Source organism: Tachysurus vachellii, chromosome 1, assembly GCF_030014155.1.
Source record: "Tachysurus vachellii isolate PV-2020 chromosome 1, HZAU_Pvac_v1, whole genome shotgun sequence".
In the NCBI taxonomy this organism is placed as follows: Eukaryota; Metazoa; Chordata; class Actinopteri; order Siluriformes; family Bagridae; genus Tachysurus; species Tachysurus vachellii.
In genome coordinates, this window is record NC_083460.1 from 27883869 (window position 1) to 27902030 (window position 18162).

At 39.5% G+C, this 18162-nt stretch overlaps 1 protein-coding gene across 1 annotated transcript; it reads right to left on the bottom strand.

Moving 5' to 3' along the window:
• Nucleotides 1-56: 56 nt before the first annotated feature.
• hps3 (HPS3 biogenesis of lysosomal organelles complex 2 subunit 1) lies at nucleotides 57-17597 on the bottom strand. Its single transcript, XM_060881176.1, has 17 exons — nucleotides 17270-17597; nucleotides 15827-16333; nucleotides 15449-15617; nucleotides 15273-15355; nucleotides 14987-15173; nucleotides 13782-13863; nucleotides 12756-12910; nucleotides 11110-11218; nucleotides 10309-10484; nucleotides 9603-9777; nucleotides 8534-8767; nucleotides 7143-7328; nucleotides 6851-7045; nucleotides 6085-6192; nucleotides 3079-3285; nucleotides 2838-2928; nucleotides 57-1948 (listed from the first exon to the last, which is right to left on the bottom strand). Exons 1-17 carry the CDS (start codon nucleotides 17484-17486, stop codon nucleotides 1821-1823), a joined length of 3009 nt encoding a protein of 1002 aa, XP_060737159.1. The 5' UTR covers nucleotides 17487-17597; the 3' UTR covers nucleotides 57-1820.
• Nucleotides 17598-18162: the final 565 nt, after the last annotated feature.

Genomic DNA, 18162 nt, shown 5'->3' on the forward strand with positions numbered 1-18162 from the left:
CATCTGATTGTTTCAAGGATTTTATTTGGCAGAGTTTTATTTATAATCCATTATAAAAGTCCGTTCAGGTGACCGAGGATTTGCCCGAGAGGGAACTTATCGCGTTATAATTTAGAAGAGTATTATTTGAAAACACGTGCGCACACACACACACACACACACACACACACACACACACACACACACACACACACACACACACAAAACAAAAACCAAGAGTGAAGAACAGAACATAGACATAGTAAGAATTTATTGAATTATACACCTGACACATTGTGATATTTTGCATAATTTAATTAAAAAAAAAGCATAAAATGAGAAAGAAGACAAATGTATTTTAAATATCAGCACACAATAGATAAAATACACATAAGTGCTAAAAGTGCAAATACTTACGTCCATGCGTCATAAGATGGCAACCAAGCAAAGCATATATTGCTAATGATTTAGTTTACAGAACTAAAAGACACCAGTGGTATAGCTGAGGATTGCAGTAATTAGTACATAAACCTGCATAGATGAACGAATATTAAAAAAAAACAACAACCCTAAATAGTTCTCAGAGTAAGCGACTAAGCAGTATCAGTTACCATGTTCCTGCTTGAGCTCACATGATTGTAATGTTCACATCATAACCTGAGGCAGTTATTTGCAACACAAAATTTTTCTATTTTAAGTGTTAAATTCAGATGCTGAATATGACGTTTTAGAATAATGGACCAAAGATTTTATATAGTAGTTTATAGATAGTAGTTTTGATCGTAATTTCGACAGTGAATCTGTTATGAATCAAAAATTATGATTCATGGCAGAAGTGGGACAAATTTCTGTTTCCCACGTTATACATGATCTTATTTCTACATATGAATGTAAATATAAGTACATGTATCTTTTTCAAAGCGTTAAAAATCCTCAACATTACTGGGCTAACATTAAACACTTAGGTATGTCATAATAATCAAATCAAACTAGATGTAAAAACATGTAATATTTACTACACCCAGAAGATTCGACTTACAGTATATTCTCTGTTGTCATAACATCCTCCTTTAAAATTGAGGCTTTTTAATAGATACGTGTTTTAATAGGTCATTTCAGAAATATGGAGAACCCAAAGACAAACTGTGGAAAAAAACAAAACAAAATATAAAATCTGAAATTCACTATTTAGGCCATTATACTAAAGCATCATATTCAGGCTATGTACTGTTGATTGTCTGCTCATACATACATACATACATACATACATACATACATACATACATACATACATACATACATACATACATACATACATACATACATACATACATACATACATACATACATATATATATATATATATATATATATATATATACACGCACACACACACATAAACAATACAAGGCAGTAATGAGCAAACCAGCATTCACTTTGAGCTGGGAACTGAATTGACACAGACATGAGACATATCATATAAACAAACAAATATTACATGTGTTTTGTGCCACAATGTAGTATAGTCTAGTTCTCTTATTCATGTCCATTTGAAAAACAGCTTATAGCATCCGATTAAATTACTTTCTGAACTTGATTTACTAACAAGCAGGTTGTGTTGGTCCTGAAATCATATTCTACACAGAATACTTTAATAAACATTATCTTAATGCTATTGGGGTGTAACATTAACCTATATGTCTGTATATTATAATAAAGAACTATAAAACTGTTACTAGGTTAATATTTTGCCATTAATATTATCCCAAACAATCTTATATTCATGTGTTAGCTTATGTGATTGTACAAACTAGGAGTGGAATGGTATGATGTCCTGCATGTCATGTAAGGAGATGCTTCTGGCTACATTTCAGAAGGTGAGGCAAGAAGAAGTGTGCAGTACCATCGTCTGGTAACAAGTCCAAAAACTCTGCTGGGTTCAGCTCCATGGCCACCACTGCCAGAGTCTCTGTTACAAACACATCAACAAAGGAACGTCACACATCCTTGATATGATTATAGGAAAAGTGCCTCCTGCAACTCGATTCGTAGGGTGAAACGATTTGGGACAGATTAAGATAAAATACGAGAAAGTAAAACAGTCGGCCTGGATAGTAGGTCTAAACACTCCTTCTCCTCTCCATAAAAATAAGGATTCATTTTTTTAAGATCATCTCCATGATCTTATTTACTGTTAACAAATGATGGATTATTTCTAACTTCTGTGGAAGCATGACCAACAGCTGCCAACTGTCATAAGTAAAAAACACAAAGAATAGTATAAATAAATTTAAAAAGGAAGTCTACATTTAGTACAAGGCTATTCATACATATAAGTGCTGTGTCAACACATACTGTATAAAGCTACAAAGCTATTTATAAAGCATTTGAATGAATAGGTATTCTTTTTCATATTTGTTTTTGTTATCTCATGAGATTTTCTTTGTTTTTGATTACCAACAGCAGTGAAGTATAGGCCCAGAGGCTGTTAGCTAGCTTTCCTTCATCAGCGAATGAGATTTAATTATCTGAATATTATAAACATCATGTGCTCATCTGTAAAATTCTTTTATCAGGAAATCAGGAACGCTGATGGCCAGGGTGATTACTTTTCAACTGTGAACAAGAATAAGGAAGATTTTTATACTGCCTGCTGTTCCACTTAAATAATTTTAGCTGCCTTTTACTGAAAATAAAGCAATTGTCACCTCCCATGTGAATATGCAAATTTAATCATCTTGCAAAAAACAAAATCTAAGAACCAGTAAAAATGTACTTAAAGGTCAAGCCTGATCAAAAGGCTGCTAGGTGAATAATGTCTTTCTAGTTTTTTCATAAGATATATAGCAAATGGCTACCTTTGAGAGCAGTGAGAAAAACCCCATTATCTCCTGAAGAAAGCCGTGTCCTCTCACAAAGCTCAGGAAATAGCTTCTGCCACCACAAGGCCTGCAGTATAAGATAAGGATGAAAAAATACTGCTTTAGATTAAATGTTACCCTAGAAAATCACACAGCAAACAAAATCCTAGCATTTATACCTAAAATGGGTACATTATTTATTTCTAAATATGTAGCTGTAGTGTATGAAGCTGTATACCATTTTGTCGCTATGTAACTCATAATTGGCGTAGAGGATGACGGCATGAGGGCAGCGGTCCAGTAGCTTCTCGATGGCTCTCTCATGCTGACCCAGTTTGGTGGCACAAAGCACGTGCACGCTAAGGCCAGTGTTATCCTCATCAGATAGCTGTTCTAGCAGAGGCACAACGGAGGACACGTCCAGCGTTGGGCCACACAGCAGAGACTACATCATATAATATAAAGAACACCACAGTTCAGTTTCTACGCTTTTTCTGATTCCTCAATGTGATTTGAGTCGAGATGCCAATATAGTATATATAGTCAATTTATTTGTATAGCGCTTTTAACAATTTCCCATTGTCTCAATGCAACTTTACAGAAGTATAGATGATGGTGGATGAAACACATTGTACAGTACTAAATGGAGCTCTTTAAAAAGAACGGTGAGCTAACTAAAAATCTCTTTTCTTTCATAGAAGTATGCAATTGTATTTACAGCACATTATTCTGCCAAATGGCAGTGTAGAGTACCCGACCCTCTTGGCGTCTTTGGAAGGGGTGCTGGAAAGTGCTCCAACCGGGGACTCCATCGTTCTACTGGGGGACTTCAACGCTCATGTGGGCAGCGACAGTGACACCTGGAGGGACGTGATTGGGAGGAACGGCCCCCCCGACCTGAACCCGAGTGGTGTTCTGTTATTGGACTTCTGTGCTAGTCACAGTTTGTCCATAACGAACACCATGTTCAAGCATAAGGGTGTCCATCAGTACACATGGTACCAGGACACCCTAGGTCGGAGGTCGATGATCGACTTTGTGGTTGTTTCATCTGACCTCCGGCCGTATGTCTTGGACACTCGGGTGAAGAGAGGGGCGGAGCTGTCAACTGATCACCACCTGGTGGTGAGTTGGATCCGATGGCGGGGGAGGAAGTTGGACAGACTTGGCAGACCCAAACGTACTGTGAGGGTCTGCTGGGAACGTTTGACAGAGTCTCCAGTCAGAGAGAACTTCAACTCCCACCTCCGGCAGAGCTTCAACCAGATCCCGAGGGAGGTTGGAGACATTGAGTCCGAGTGGACCATGTTCTCCACCTCCATTGTCGACGCAGCCACTCGGAGCTGTGGCCGTAAGGTCTCCGGTGCCTGTCGTGGCGGCAATCCCCGAACCCGGTGGTGGACCCCGGAAGTAAGGGATGCTGTCAAGCTGAAGAAGGAGTCCTATCGAGCCTGGTTGGCTCGGGGGACTGCGGAAGCAGCTGATAGGTACCGGAGGGCTAAGCGAGCTTCAGCCTGGGTGGTTGCGGAGGCAAAAACTCGGGTCTGGGAGGAGTTTGGTGAGGCCATGGAGAAGGACTATCGGTTGGCCTCGAAGAAATTCTGGCAAAACGTCCGGCGCCTCAGGAGGGGGAAGCAGTGCCCTGCTCACACTGTTTACAGTGGGAGTGGGAATCTGCTGACTTCGACTGGGGACATCCTCGGACGGTGGAAGGAGTACTTCGAGGTTCTCCTCAACCCCACCGACATGTCTTCCATTGAGGAAGCAGAGGCCGAGGGCTCAGTTGTGGACTTGTCGATCCCCCAAGCTGAGGTCACTGAGGTAGTTGAGAAGCTCCTCAGTGGCAAGGCACCGGGGGTGGATGAGATCCGCCCTGAGTACCTCAAGTCTCTGGATGTTGTGGGGCTGTCTTGGTTGACACGCCTCTGCAACGTCGCATGGAGGCTGGGGACAGTGCCTCTGGACTGGCAGACTGGGGTGGTGGTCCCTCTGTTTAAGAAGGGGGACCGGAGGGTGTGTTCCAACTACAGGGGGATCACACTCCTCAGCCTCCCCGGAAAAGTCTATGCCAGGGTACTGGAGAGGAGAATTCGGCCGATAGTCGAACCTCGGATTCAGGAGGAACAATGCGGGTTTCGTCCCGGTCGTGGAACACTGGACCATCTCTATACCCTCGCCAGGTTGCTGGAGGGTTCATGGGAGTTTGCCCAACCAGTCCACATGTGCTTTGTGGATCTGGAGAAGGCATTCGACTGTGTCCCTCGTGGTGACCTGTGGGGGGTGCTCTGGGAGTATGGGGTCCGGGGCCCTGGAGGAGCTAAGGGCTGTCCGGTCCCTATATGACCGGAGCAGGAGTTTGGTTCGCATTGCCGGCAGTAAGTCAGACTTGTTCCCGGTGCATGTTGGACTCCGGCAGGGCTGCCCTTTGTCACCGGTCCTGTTCATTATCTATATGGACAGGATTTCTAGGCGCAGTCGGGGGCCGGAGGGAGTCCGGTTTGGGGACCACAGGATTTCGTCTATGCTTTTTGCAGATGATGTTGTCCTGTTGGCTTCCTCAAATCAGGACCTTCAGCGTGCACTGGGACGGTTTGCAGCCGAGTGTGAAGCGGCGGGGATGAGAATCAGCACCTCCAAGTCCGAGGCCATGGTTCTCAACCGGAAAAGGGTGGCTTGCCCCCTTCAGGTTGGTGGGGAGCTCCTGCCTCAGGTGGAGGAGTTTAAGTATCTTTATTCTTACTGTCTAATTTAATCGAAGCCTTTGTATGGAAACATCTTTAGACTGAATTCATTTACCTTCCAAAATCTTTATTTATTGAAAAAAAAAAAAACTGTTCTTTAGGGGAAAAATTCATAAACTTGGCAAAAAAAAAAGCCAAATGATCTCACTCACTTAAAAGAGCCAGAGTTCCTATCACTTGAATGCTGTGCTATAATCGACCACAGATTATGTGGTGTTTCACAAGTCTGAGGCTTTTTACCAAGGCATAATACTTTATACCAAGGCATAATATCTCTTTTAAGTCTTATCTTCTTGGTTGAACCGTCTTTTTTGCTAGACAAATTATAACTGCTTTTGCTGAGACAAAAAGTTTAGATTTTTCACACATCTCCATGGCAAGCAGATTAATATTATAAATGCTTCAGCCAAACTGTTGATGATATGTGAGCTTACAAAATATCAATTCTACAATTCATATATTCAACAAATGTTACCTATACACAAGTGTGCCAAGTTACAGACCTGAAGTTTCTGAAGGTCTTCTTGGTGGTCATGTGTGATGTTAAACTGAGCAGGAGTCAGAATGCTCAACCATGGGAACAGTGATCCATAGTGAGAACAGGAATTGATCTGGAAAGGAAAGAAAAAGTTCAGGAGTCAATCTATAATGCATTTCAGATTGTGCTAGAAATCCAGGTTGTTATCATTTTAAAGCCTTATTACAGATTTGTATATTGACTGGTTCATCTGCCTCTCTTATTTTTGATGTGTTAGTGAGCACGGTGGCTTAGTGGTTAGCACGTTCGCCTCACACTTCCAGGGTCGGGGTTCGATTCCCGCCTCCGCCTAGTGTGTGTGGAGTTTGCATGTTCTCCCCGTGCCTCGGGGGTTTCCTCCGGGTACTCCGGTTTCCTCCCCCGGTCCAAAGACATGCATGGTAGGTTGATTGGCATCTCTGGAAAATTGTCCGTAGTGTGTGATTGCGTGAGTGAATGAGTGTGTGTGTGCCCTGTGATGGGTTGGCACTCCGTCCAGGGTGTATCCTGTCTTGATGCCCAATGACGCCTGAGATAGGCACAGGCTCCCCGTGACCCGAGGTAGTTCGGAGTGACCCGAGGTAGTTCGGATAAGCGGTAGAAAATGAGTGAGAACTCGTAACAGCCTAGGTCTATGCTAAAACAAGGAGCTCTCATAGAAAAGGTATGCAGGTCTTAGCTTTGGTTCTATATGTACTGTGTGTGTTGCACGACTTTGTCCAAGTCAGTGTGATGTTGGGGTCTAAACTAACCAAGTCTTCAGCTGTTTTGAGTGCTTTAATGCCTGAGCGCTCTCTGCACATGATGCGTTCGATGTATACAGAGGTGAGGTGGAACAAAAGCTCCTGGACTACTGATTCCTGAGATGATGCCACCAGCAGAGCCTCCCAGAAATCTACCAGCTGCTGAGGAATCCTCTGAGATTCTGCGCTGTCCTTACACAACTCCTGATACAGGGAAAAATATAAATAAATAAATAATAAAAAAAACCCAGAAAGTGGCATCCATTGAATAAGATGCTGCTTCATGTTGAATTTGCTGTACCTGAAAGAAGAGTTCAGCCTCTTCCAGTTTGACCTTGCTGTTCTCATGAAGTGCCACGACGGCAGCCACCAGAAGGCCGTCCTGGGTGTCCCGTAGGTGCCGCGCTAGCTGAGTGGGAACCACGGCCTTCCCTTTGCGATGCACAAGAAGCTTAGGCTCCTCTATGAAGCCGTACACCTGCAGCATCTGGCCAAGACAACAAGGACAGAGAAAGACTGTCTAAACATTTAACTTGTCCATAAACATTTAACTTTAACTCCAACAGTATAAGATAATAATATAATGCGCAGACTTTGATGAATTAAGTTTTTATGCAGGATTTCCGAAAAGAAATCATCAAATACATCCAATTGGATAAAAAAAAAAAAGAAAACAGAAAAATATAATGCATAAAAAATATAAAGTTTACTGTAAGATATTTTAAATAAATTTAAATAGCAGGGCATTACACATTTTACCTATAAATAATAATTAATAAGTATACATGTTAATCAATACAGAAACGCAAATTCTTTACTATTTTTGTTAAAAATAGCGTGCAAAGAAATAGCAGTGGACAGTACAAAATTTTAAAAAGTAAGCACAGATGTGTGCTTTTCATACTGTATGTCACATCCTTCCCCTTTAGTGAACTGCCTTTTCCAGCAAGAAGATTTTATTTGCATGATCTGACTTCTGCTGATTAAAAAAAAAAAGAAGAAGAAAAAAAGAAAAAAAAGAACTTCTCACACTTAATAAAAAAAGGCAGTCAATACATAGTTTAAATACGCAGGCCATCAGGCTGATTATCAGTGGTCACCCACTAGCACTTCCATCGGGACATCATGCTTATGACTATCCCTGCTGTTTAAATGTACCCTGCATTTTTACAATGGACTATCTTACCCAACTTCATACTACCTGGACTAGGAAGCGCTGGCATTCTTACACATCACATTACACTACATTGTCACTTTAAATATATTGTCACTTTAATTGTATACCCGTCACTTTAATTGCATACTTGCACAACACCGTACTATGGAAATGGTTGTTACACATTGTTTGGTTGTTTCTATTGAATACGAGTTCTCTTACATTGTAAAAAAAAAAAATGTTTTAATTATTTCTACTTTACTTTTTATTTTACTTCTTACTTTTTTTTAAAAAAAATACTTCACCTCTGATTCTTGCAATTTCTTTACATTTCTGATATTTTTCACTTTTATTTACTTCTTTACTTATTTTATTTATTACTTTTATTGTAATGTTAATGTTTGTTGCCCTTCTTCCCTTTGTTCTCGTGAGGTAAAAACAAAATAAGAATTTAATTGTTCCTAAGTGCATAAGAACAAAAATCTTGAATCTTAAATGCTGGCACCTCCTTAACTGCAGACACGGCTGAATCTCACCTCGGCATGCCGATCCATTTGCTGTTTGTAGTACTGCAGGTCTCCTAAGCGCAGTGCCTGAGCAGCCTTACACAGCGTGACTGTGACAGACGGAGCGCCACTGAGCTCCAGCTGCTCCAGGTGTGCACGTACAGAGGCAGGATTAGCGTTCTTCATGAATAAGCTGCTCACTACGTACGGGAGCTGGCCCGGCTCGGCTTTACTGAAGATCTCCAACACGGTGTTAGCAGTTTCCTGTAGGTGTAAACTTTCTTTTATTTCCTAATCTGCCTTATACATCCCTAATCCTGCTATGTGCTTGAAATTCAACTAAGGATTCATGCATTCCGCTTTTTTCAGAACAAGTAGAAGTGCATGCATGAGCCTCGATTAGCTCCCTAGGTCGTGAATCAGTACATAGTGTACATGAATTCAGGCCCTAACTCACTACACATTGGGACAGTGATTCATTTCCAGTGATATTCTAATTCATCAGTCACTGTAAAAACCAGAACATATCAAATATTTAAGTTTTATATGTCATATAAATGTGTTAGAGTAATTACAGTACATACATTTCTGTCATGGTACTACAAGCAGCTAGCTGGTGGATTTCTTGCCAATGACAATGTTAGATTATCAGTATATTGTGTACACAAGTTCAGGCATGGGTAAGGACCCTGGCTCAATACACATTGAGACACTAATGGCTCAACACCATTTTCCATGCATCTTTATTTACAACCATTCTAAAAAAAAAAACTAATAAAAATGTTATAAGATTGCATTTAAAAATCTTTACGTCAATAAAATGTTTTAATAATGTGTATGTCTGTTACGTTAATATTAGTTACAATTGTGTTATCCTTTAAATGTTATACAAGTATTTCCTAAACAATTGATCAGAATATCAGATATTGTTTGAAAGGTCATACAAACTAGTGGACTAAGATTTATTTGATCTGCATTCTTGTACGTGCATGTGCGTAATAAATATATTTACTTTTTAAATAAGTCCGTACATTTGAGTATATTGTATGGAATAACAACATATAAAATTTACTACAGGGTTTTTAGGTGATTTTCTTACTTCGCTGAGTTCTTCCATGGTTTCCTCATAGAGAGAGTGCTTCAGGAAGAAGAGAAAGCCTTTCCCATAATCATGACCCCTGCATACTGCAACGTTTCTCTGGATTACTTCTGTCACTGACAGGCCAGACATTTTGTAGTATGGAAGAGCCAAGTGACAATCCCGCTTCTCCTGCCTAGAAAGCAAATAGAAACGCAGTCATCCAGAAATACTATTAAAAATATTACTATCATATGTTTCAATAGTGCAATGCTTATCGCTTATTTTAAATTTGAAAAAAGTGTTTGTGTTTAAAATGTCGAGAAAACCGACCAAACTCTGTTCAGAAAGGGATCTAATACAAGCATGGATAGATAAATTGAACTGCATTACTGGTTAAACAGAATATACCTACTGTACAGAAAGCCACATGTCAATAATACATCTAGATCAGGGATCAAAATGGAAAACACAGTCTGGATGCGGCCTGGTCTAGTTTTTATATAAGTATATATTTTCCATTATCCATCGGACTGAGGCAGTTCTGTAAACTGTAAACTGGTACGAACCACATCCTCATACTAATCATTAATAGAAAAGCATTAAAAGGTATAACTGTTGTCGCCTTTCAGTAGTGACGTATCCAGATGCTTTGTAAAAAAAGAATTTGAAAGCTACACAAGTTTGTTAACAGTGTGGACATTCGAGCATTTGTTCTATGATGCACCTGCTGAAGCAGTCTCCCAGCTGGGCACAGCTCTCCTGAAAAGCTTCCTGGATCTTGGCTTTGTCTGCGTTTGGACAGAGCAGACTGGCTCTCAGCAGCAAATGAGCTTCACTAAGCAGATGAACATAGTTCTGCGACAGCGGGCTGGCCTGCTCGTAACGTTTACTGTACTCCATCTGCCAAAAGATAACCAACAATATATATGTTATTAGAGCTGACACCGGGATGTCCGGGTAGCATATACATTTTTCTCTGATTCTTTATAATAATTCATTTTATCCTATTAATATTTACAATGTTGACTGTGACAGAAGATGACAGAATCGATTCTGTTACTTTTTAAGATGATGTCAGTATTGTATCTGTATCCTGTGTCTACCAATCAGAAACTTCAAAGCACAAACTAATCTGTCCTGAATTATTTTCTGTTGTAGTAAATTTTCTAAAAAAATAAATAAATAAAAGTCCCTGTGAGTTGTTGATACCACTGACAGATATTGTATTGCACTGAGCTTAATAAAATAAATCTGATCTTTATTGTAGCCAGAACAACTGTATGAGCTTCTGATATCCAAAATTAATCAACACCCAAAACAGTGTGTTAGTATAACAAAGAATAAATAAATTCTCCTTCATCTTAAACAACACTGACATGAATGCCTAAAGCTCTATCCCACACCATCTCCTATTAAATAATCTTTCTCATTAGATGACAGAGTGTACTTTACTTGATGTTTATAAATGCATTAAATAAACCTGCAGTGGCTGTTAAGCAGAAATCAGATCAGGATTAAACTGTACCATCTCTCTGTAGAGCTGCAGCGTGGACACGGTGCTTATCACGTACAGGTTCCAGCCATGGCCACTCTCGCTGGGCTCCTTCAGCTTTGACACTGAAGTTTTCTTGGATCTGATACCAAAATAATGAAATCCAATACCAATGAGACATCAAGACAACTCTATGAACACCACTTTTCTAACTAGTCCCTAACCCATATTCTAAAATGTTTTAATTGCACAATACACAATTCTGTTGTTGAACTCATTTGGATTTGGTACTTTTTTTAAGTACATTTTTTTTATTTTTCCATATTTTGATTAAAAATTTCGCAAATGCTTATTTAGAACAAACAAACACTTGTTACATCCTGATCACATTCTTTAAAATATAAAAAGCAAAATTATAAACTTAGCTAACAGACTTTAATAAGCTTTCCAAAATGTCTACTACATATCACTTGCTTCTAGTATTTAATATTATTGAGTTACTGTAATAATGCAGTACAGCAGTCTATTCATCAAGAGAAATAATCTGCAACGCATAATTTAATAAAATTGCCTCAGTTTTTAGAGGAGTACAGGCAGGACTACTGAGTAATTCAGTGGTCTATAATGCTTCTTTAAAGCAAACAACACTTTGACATGACCCACATACCAGCATCAGGGTAAATAAAACACTGCTGCCTTTCTGACTAATAATATCAACCCACTTAAAAAACCTAGACTCAGACAGTTACCGGAAATTAAATTTGTTTGCCTTTCATCTCCTGCGGAACTACACTACCTTATACTGAACTATATCATTTAAAAATATCTAATATAATTTAATCCTCTGTTCCAGAACAGATTAACCTTTCTCTGGATAAAAAAATCCCAGTAAAAAAACAAACAAACAAAAAAAAAAAGAAATCCAAATGAATGGTAGATTAGTTGGGTTCACACAGGATTAGCACATGAACAGGGGAAAGTTAGCGTTCTTTCGGGGGAATATTTTACATTAGATTAGAGGGAACACACAGGTCTGACTTACAGGAAGGACCTGGACAGGAAGCTCTCCAGAGCTGGGCTGGTGGTTGGATCTATACCTACGGCTAGGAAAATCTCTGCCATTGATTTCTGCTCTTTTGATTTGCTACAATACAGAGCATTCACTGAGTGTCAATGCATGAGGAGCCATGAAATAGGAGATTATTTACATAATCACACAATGTATGACCAGCAGGAATCATGGAGAAAAATGCTATTATGTCCGGAAAGCTGAGAGCTATAATAACAAAAAACACTACAGTGCATTGCTCGCATACAAATTTAAGCTAGATTCAATCAAAAATGTAATACAATTGGTCACAAGCTTCATGATTTATTTTGTAATGAACATAATAGTCAGGATCCTTTCATTTGTGCTAATATTTGGCATAAAATAAAAATATTAATCAGACCGCTTACATATGTTTGTTGTTCATCCATCACAAAATGTATTTAATATTTATGATTATTTGATTTAAAAATCATTTAAAAACCTGCAGCCAAGGCAAACAAAATAAAATAAAGCTAAAAGCCAGCAAAAAATCTAAGCGGAGAAACCAAACTAAGCGTGAGACAGCATAGCTTTGCTAATTTTTCTTTTTATAAATAGGAGCTTTGTTCTAGAGAAAGACATGACCTACATAGATCTTCTAGTCACCCGCTCTGTCTCTTCTTTGGTCTCAACGTCAGCAGCTGTGAGCAGCACAATGTGATTTCCATCATGACACAGAGACTTGAGACCGATAAACAGCTGTATACGGAGAGCAGAAACTTCCATAGTGAAAGGAGGACAGGCCTAGACAGACAGACAGAAAACACATGGGGTGTGGAATGGAATAAAATCTGATATTTACAAACAATAAAGCTTGAGAGAGCAGCATAAGTATATGGCATGGGTTAAAAAAAAGAATTAAAGACACAGAGATTTACCATTTGTGAATTGGTGCACTAGTCTTCACAATATTCACAAAAAGATGAGGCTGTCTTTATGTATATTTGGCAAATATATTTGCTGACTATTCCTTGTGTCCTAACCTCCTCAGGGGAAGGGGATAAGTAGTGGACGGAAATTGATGAAGCAAAACAAAAAGAGTATCCACTGTCTAATACTCTCATTGGTATGTGTACCAATGGTTGCTGAAGATTTGTTGTTAGAAAGTCTACAAAGTCTCATTCTTCTGTGCAATTCAATTAGAGTGCAATTCTGTTACAGCTTTTTCACTCTCCGTTATTAAATATCTTCCTGTTTCCATGCTATATATAATCAATATACTGTAGATTGCTATGAATTCTTGGGTAAAGCACTTGGCTCCATGTGTTGGTATTGATTTATTTGTTATTAGATACACACCCCGATTTTAATAATTGCTAACCGGTTAACTCGTATGTGCTGTTTGTGACAAAATGACTCGTTTGCTATTTTTACTTAAACGGAATTAAAAATGTGCTTTGGTTTTTTTTAATAACCATGAAAAGCTGTTTTCCACATATACGTTGAGGTCTTGTTAAAAGATGTTAAAATAGCTGGTTGATGTAAATATGTGATTCAGGTCACATGGTATCAATCTCCTAATTGAGCCCATACATAAAAGATGTCTAATGGAAAGCCAGTGGTCGATTCTGTTCAGAGAGTTAGCAGGACACAGCCACATTCTAATACTGTTTACCTTCATGGTGGTGTCAATGTAAGGGTCCTCGACCCGAGCAGCAACGGCACTACATCTCACAGAGAAACACTGCAGAGCATTTCTACAAAAAAATAAAAAATAAAAAAGACTTCAAAACTTTGTTTCAGATCGCTTCCAGTAAAACAATTAACTTGCACAAGCAGATAAATGCATGGTCTATGAAATTACAGGGGTGATCTGATTAAATCTGGTTAAAAACTGATCAAATCTGAAACCATACTGACATATGATTCCTACCACAATGCTGTTTCAATTATTGATTCTGATTGGTCAAAAGGTGATGATTCATTTTCAATCTATGCAGATTACAGTTTTATATTAATGTACTAGCTTTAATACGTTTTCCATAAATTTTCCGCATTCCAGATTTTTGAAATGTGCTCATATTTAACTAAACAAATATATATTTATAATCAGTGATCTGGTGAAACTGTGTGAGGATATGTTTACTGAGCATTTATGGAAGTAATCTGGTACAGGAAAGTATTCAGGACTTTTTGAACATTACATTCTGGTTACTCTGCTGTATCATGAAAAGTATTGTCTTAGAAACTTCCCGAGAGAGAGAGAGGGGAGAGAGAGAGAGAGAGAGAGCGAAAGAGAGGGGGGGGGGGAGAGTATTCAGGACTTTTTGAACATTACATTCTGGTTACTCTGCTGTATCATGAAAAGTATTGTCTTAGAAACTTCCCGAGAGAGAAGGGGGGGGGGGGGGGGGTTGAGAGAGAGAGAGAGAGAGAGAGAGAGAGAGAGAGAGAGAAAGAAAGAGGGAGGGAGAGAGGGGGGGGCAGAGAGAGAGAGGGATAGAGAGAGAGGGGGAGATAGAGAGAGAGACAGAGAGAGAGGGAGAGAGAGAAAGAGAGAGGGGGGAGAGAGACAGAGAGAGAGAGGGATAGAGAGAGAGAGAGATTGTTTTACTGTCTGCTTCAATGCATAATGTGATAAGACTTTTAGATTAGAACTATTTATTGATTAGATCATTAAATAAATAAATTAGGAGGATCCCAGTTGAACTGCAAAACCTCACTCTGTCATTGATTATTTTTCTAATACCCATGATACCACAATACCAGTACCAATGCCCAGACAGGTTTTAGTCCTTGCACAGCAAATTCAGTCAAAATCTATTTCTGCAGACAAGATGATATCTTCTGCTTTGTTCCCCATACACAATATTGCCTTACTGTGTGATAACATGTAGAAACTGGTTGCACAGCAAAGCCTGATGGGCCTTTTCTGGGTACTGGTAGGTTGAAATGAGCTCTACGGTGTTCTTCAGGCTGTACATGTAACCAGCATTTGGTAGAGAAAAGAAACAGAACATACAGGAAGGGTCACTTTTTCCAGCATCACTGCTTACATCCGGATTACCTGTGCAAAGAACGAGAGAGGAAGTGTATAGAGAACTTAATGGGGCAAAAAATGAATACGACGTCTACTGAACATGAGAACTGAGTGGAAAATGATTACCACTGTACAAGGGGTGGAGCTGCAGGGAGTGCAAACGTGTGTCCTCCACAGTGCAGCCTTGGAAGAAATCTGGGGCAAACCTCCTAAAAACAGGACAAACGACAAACATGCTTTCTGCGTTCTTATTACAAATACAAAGTGATCAAGAACCTCTTGCTCATGAGTGTTTTTTGCACCTGTACAAGATGTAGGTAACGCCCATGTTTGCCTCTGTCTCCATTACAGTCCACTCTAAAGATAGGGACACTCCACAATCCTTTGCCTTATCTCCCAGCATCTCCAGATGCTTCGGGATCACAAAGTAGTCATCAGACTCAAGGGGACAATGTGGCTCCTTTTTAACATCTAAATAAAAATAAAATAAAATATGTTATCCTGAAAAGAAGCATCAACCAAGTAGTTAACGGAATGCAGATGCAGATCCATTTAATGCACAGCTTTTTTAAAAATATCCTTTTTTAAAAGTCTGTAGTTTTTTTAATGTACAAATCAGAAACATAATCACTCAACAAAGAATGTATAAAAAAGCAAATACTACTCATATCTAATAATACCATTTTCAGTAACACCAACTGCAGCCGTATCATCACCGTACAGCTGCGTATGCTCTTCATTTGATGCACAAATCTTTTCCAGGTTCTCCAGCTTCACAACCAGTACCTCCAGTTCTGTTTGCATGGCAATGTACCCACCACAGAGTGCCACCTGTGATGGGCTCCAACCAGAAACATACAGGATGAGGAGCCTCTCAAAGTCAAGAGCATAGTGCTGATCACTAAGCGACTGCAACTTCAGACTAAACAGCACCAGGCTCTTTGCACAGGCCACCAACAGGGCACCTGTGATGGAGCAGCAAGCAGTGCAGAGTGGTGTCTCTGACAAAGGTATCTCTACAATCTCCATCTGTTCCTTGGGGGTGCCATGTTGGACCTGACCGCGCATGAGGTGCCCGAGCAAGCGAACGCCTACACGCTTCTTCTCAACTGCTTGGTAGCGCCAATTAGTGTAGGCCCTCAAGTAGGTGGCACCATTCTTCTCCTCAATGGTGACCAGGTAATCCCCTATAAATGGAACAAATTGAAAGAAAATCTGATATCATAGGTGCAAAAAAAAGGCAGCAGTATACTTCCAATGGTACAGTAATGGAGGCCAGGGGAACATAGATGTAAAGAAGAACAAAAATAAATGCCAGTACACATAGCCAGTACGTCTCACAGTTTTGTTTTACTACATAATACCACAATGTCAATGTTTAGAAACTAAATTAGCACACTGATAAAATGTTGCATGTGTTTAACCGGACACCTTCCTGCTCTCCCTCTGTCTGTGTAGATTTTCTCTCAGTTCTCTGGTTGCTGATGAGCTGGGTTGACTGCTCCACATTGTGTTTGTGTGTGTAGCACAGGGTGTATTGTCACCCCATGCCCAGATTAAGTGGCATAGGCACAGGATTCAGGACTAACTTAGAATGAATGAGTGAATGAATGAATAAGTGAATGAATGAGTGAGTGAGTGAGTGAGTGAGTGAGTGAATAAATAAATGAATGAATTTATAAGTTACTGAATGAATGAATAAATAAATAAATGAACACATGAGTGATTGAATGAATGAATGAATTAACGAGTGAATGAGTGAGTAAGTGAGTGAGTGAATGAATGAATGAATTAGTGAGTGAGTGAATAAATAAATGAATGAATTAATGAGTGAGTGAGTGAGTGAATGAATGAGTGAGTGAATGAATGAATAAATAAATAAATGAACACATGAGTGAGTGAATGAATGAGTGAGTGAATGAGTGAGTAAGTGAGTGAATGAATGAATGAATGAATGAAGTTAATCTAATTATCCATTAGTGGGTGAGAAAACAGGTTCAATTCTGTTAATCTAATCATGTTAGTATGAAGTTTATGGCTTTAATATGAGGTTTCTTATTTGCCTACATTTAGATTTATGTTGATTAGCCTCTGGATAATTTAAAGGGAAAGGTTCGACTCACCGATCTGACTGTACACAATACTGTGCACTATGCCCATGGTGGAAAAGCGACAGATTAGAGGACATTCGTCCTGCTGTATGTGATACACCTCGATCTTACATCCTCCAGCGGACACGATGAACAGCGCGCCCCCGCCGCTACACACCAGCCCGGGCTCCTGTGTCGCCGGGACGATCCGCTGACACGCGAACGGGTGGCAGTTATACACACGGACCATTTTAGCAGCATTAAAAGGCTCTGAAACACGTTTCCATCTTGTTTAAACTAATCGTCAATTAAATCCAGTACAGCAGTCTGCTCAATATCACATGCTGTGCGTCTTGTGATGATCCAGCAAAAAAAAAAACAACAACAAAACGTCAGTTTATACTTCCTCTTTGTAACGCGTACAGTCTACCATCTACCTATTGGATACTTTCCCTGTCAACAAAGCAAACTGCAATCTGATTGGCTAATACGTCTCCTTGCACAATCAGGAAGAAATTTCTCACTAGATTTGTGTTACTGGTGCACACTTGTTTAGTAGATTCTAAAGGAGCCAGACAAACGTAACAATGAAAAGTCCCTTAGATAACATGAGGAAGAAGCTTTCAGAGGAGCCAGACACAAAAAGGAACCGACCCTATGGTGGATAATAGGATTATGAGTCATTATTCTCCTACAAACTGTATACTATAAAGTAAATCTGTACTATCTGTATTGGAAAAAACTTCTACACCAAGCCCCATAACAACAACAACAACAACAAACATAAATAAATAAATGTACATTTACAGCATTTGGAAGACGCCCCAGAGCGTCCAGAGCGACATACAAAATCCAGAGCGACGTACAAAAGTGCTTAAGTCTCTATCATTGGATACATTAACTCTGGTTCACTAGGTTACATACAT

Bases quoted from the DNA above. Each gene is read 5' to 3' on its own strand.
- hps3 (XM_060881176.1), bottom strand. From the start codon at position 17,486: ATGGTCCGTGTGTATAACTGCCACCCGTTCGCGTGTCAGCGGATCGTC. The intron at 11,219-12,755 runs GTAGGTCATGTC...TTTTGGTATCAG, and splicing joins CGGGTGACTAGAAGATCTAT to ATCCAAGAAAACTTCAGTGT. The intron at 2,929-3,078 runs GTATACAGCTTC...CTTATACTGCAG, and splicing joins AGTTACATAGCGACAAAATG to GCCTTGTGGTGGCAGAAGCT.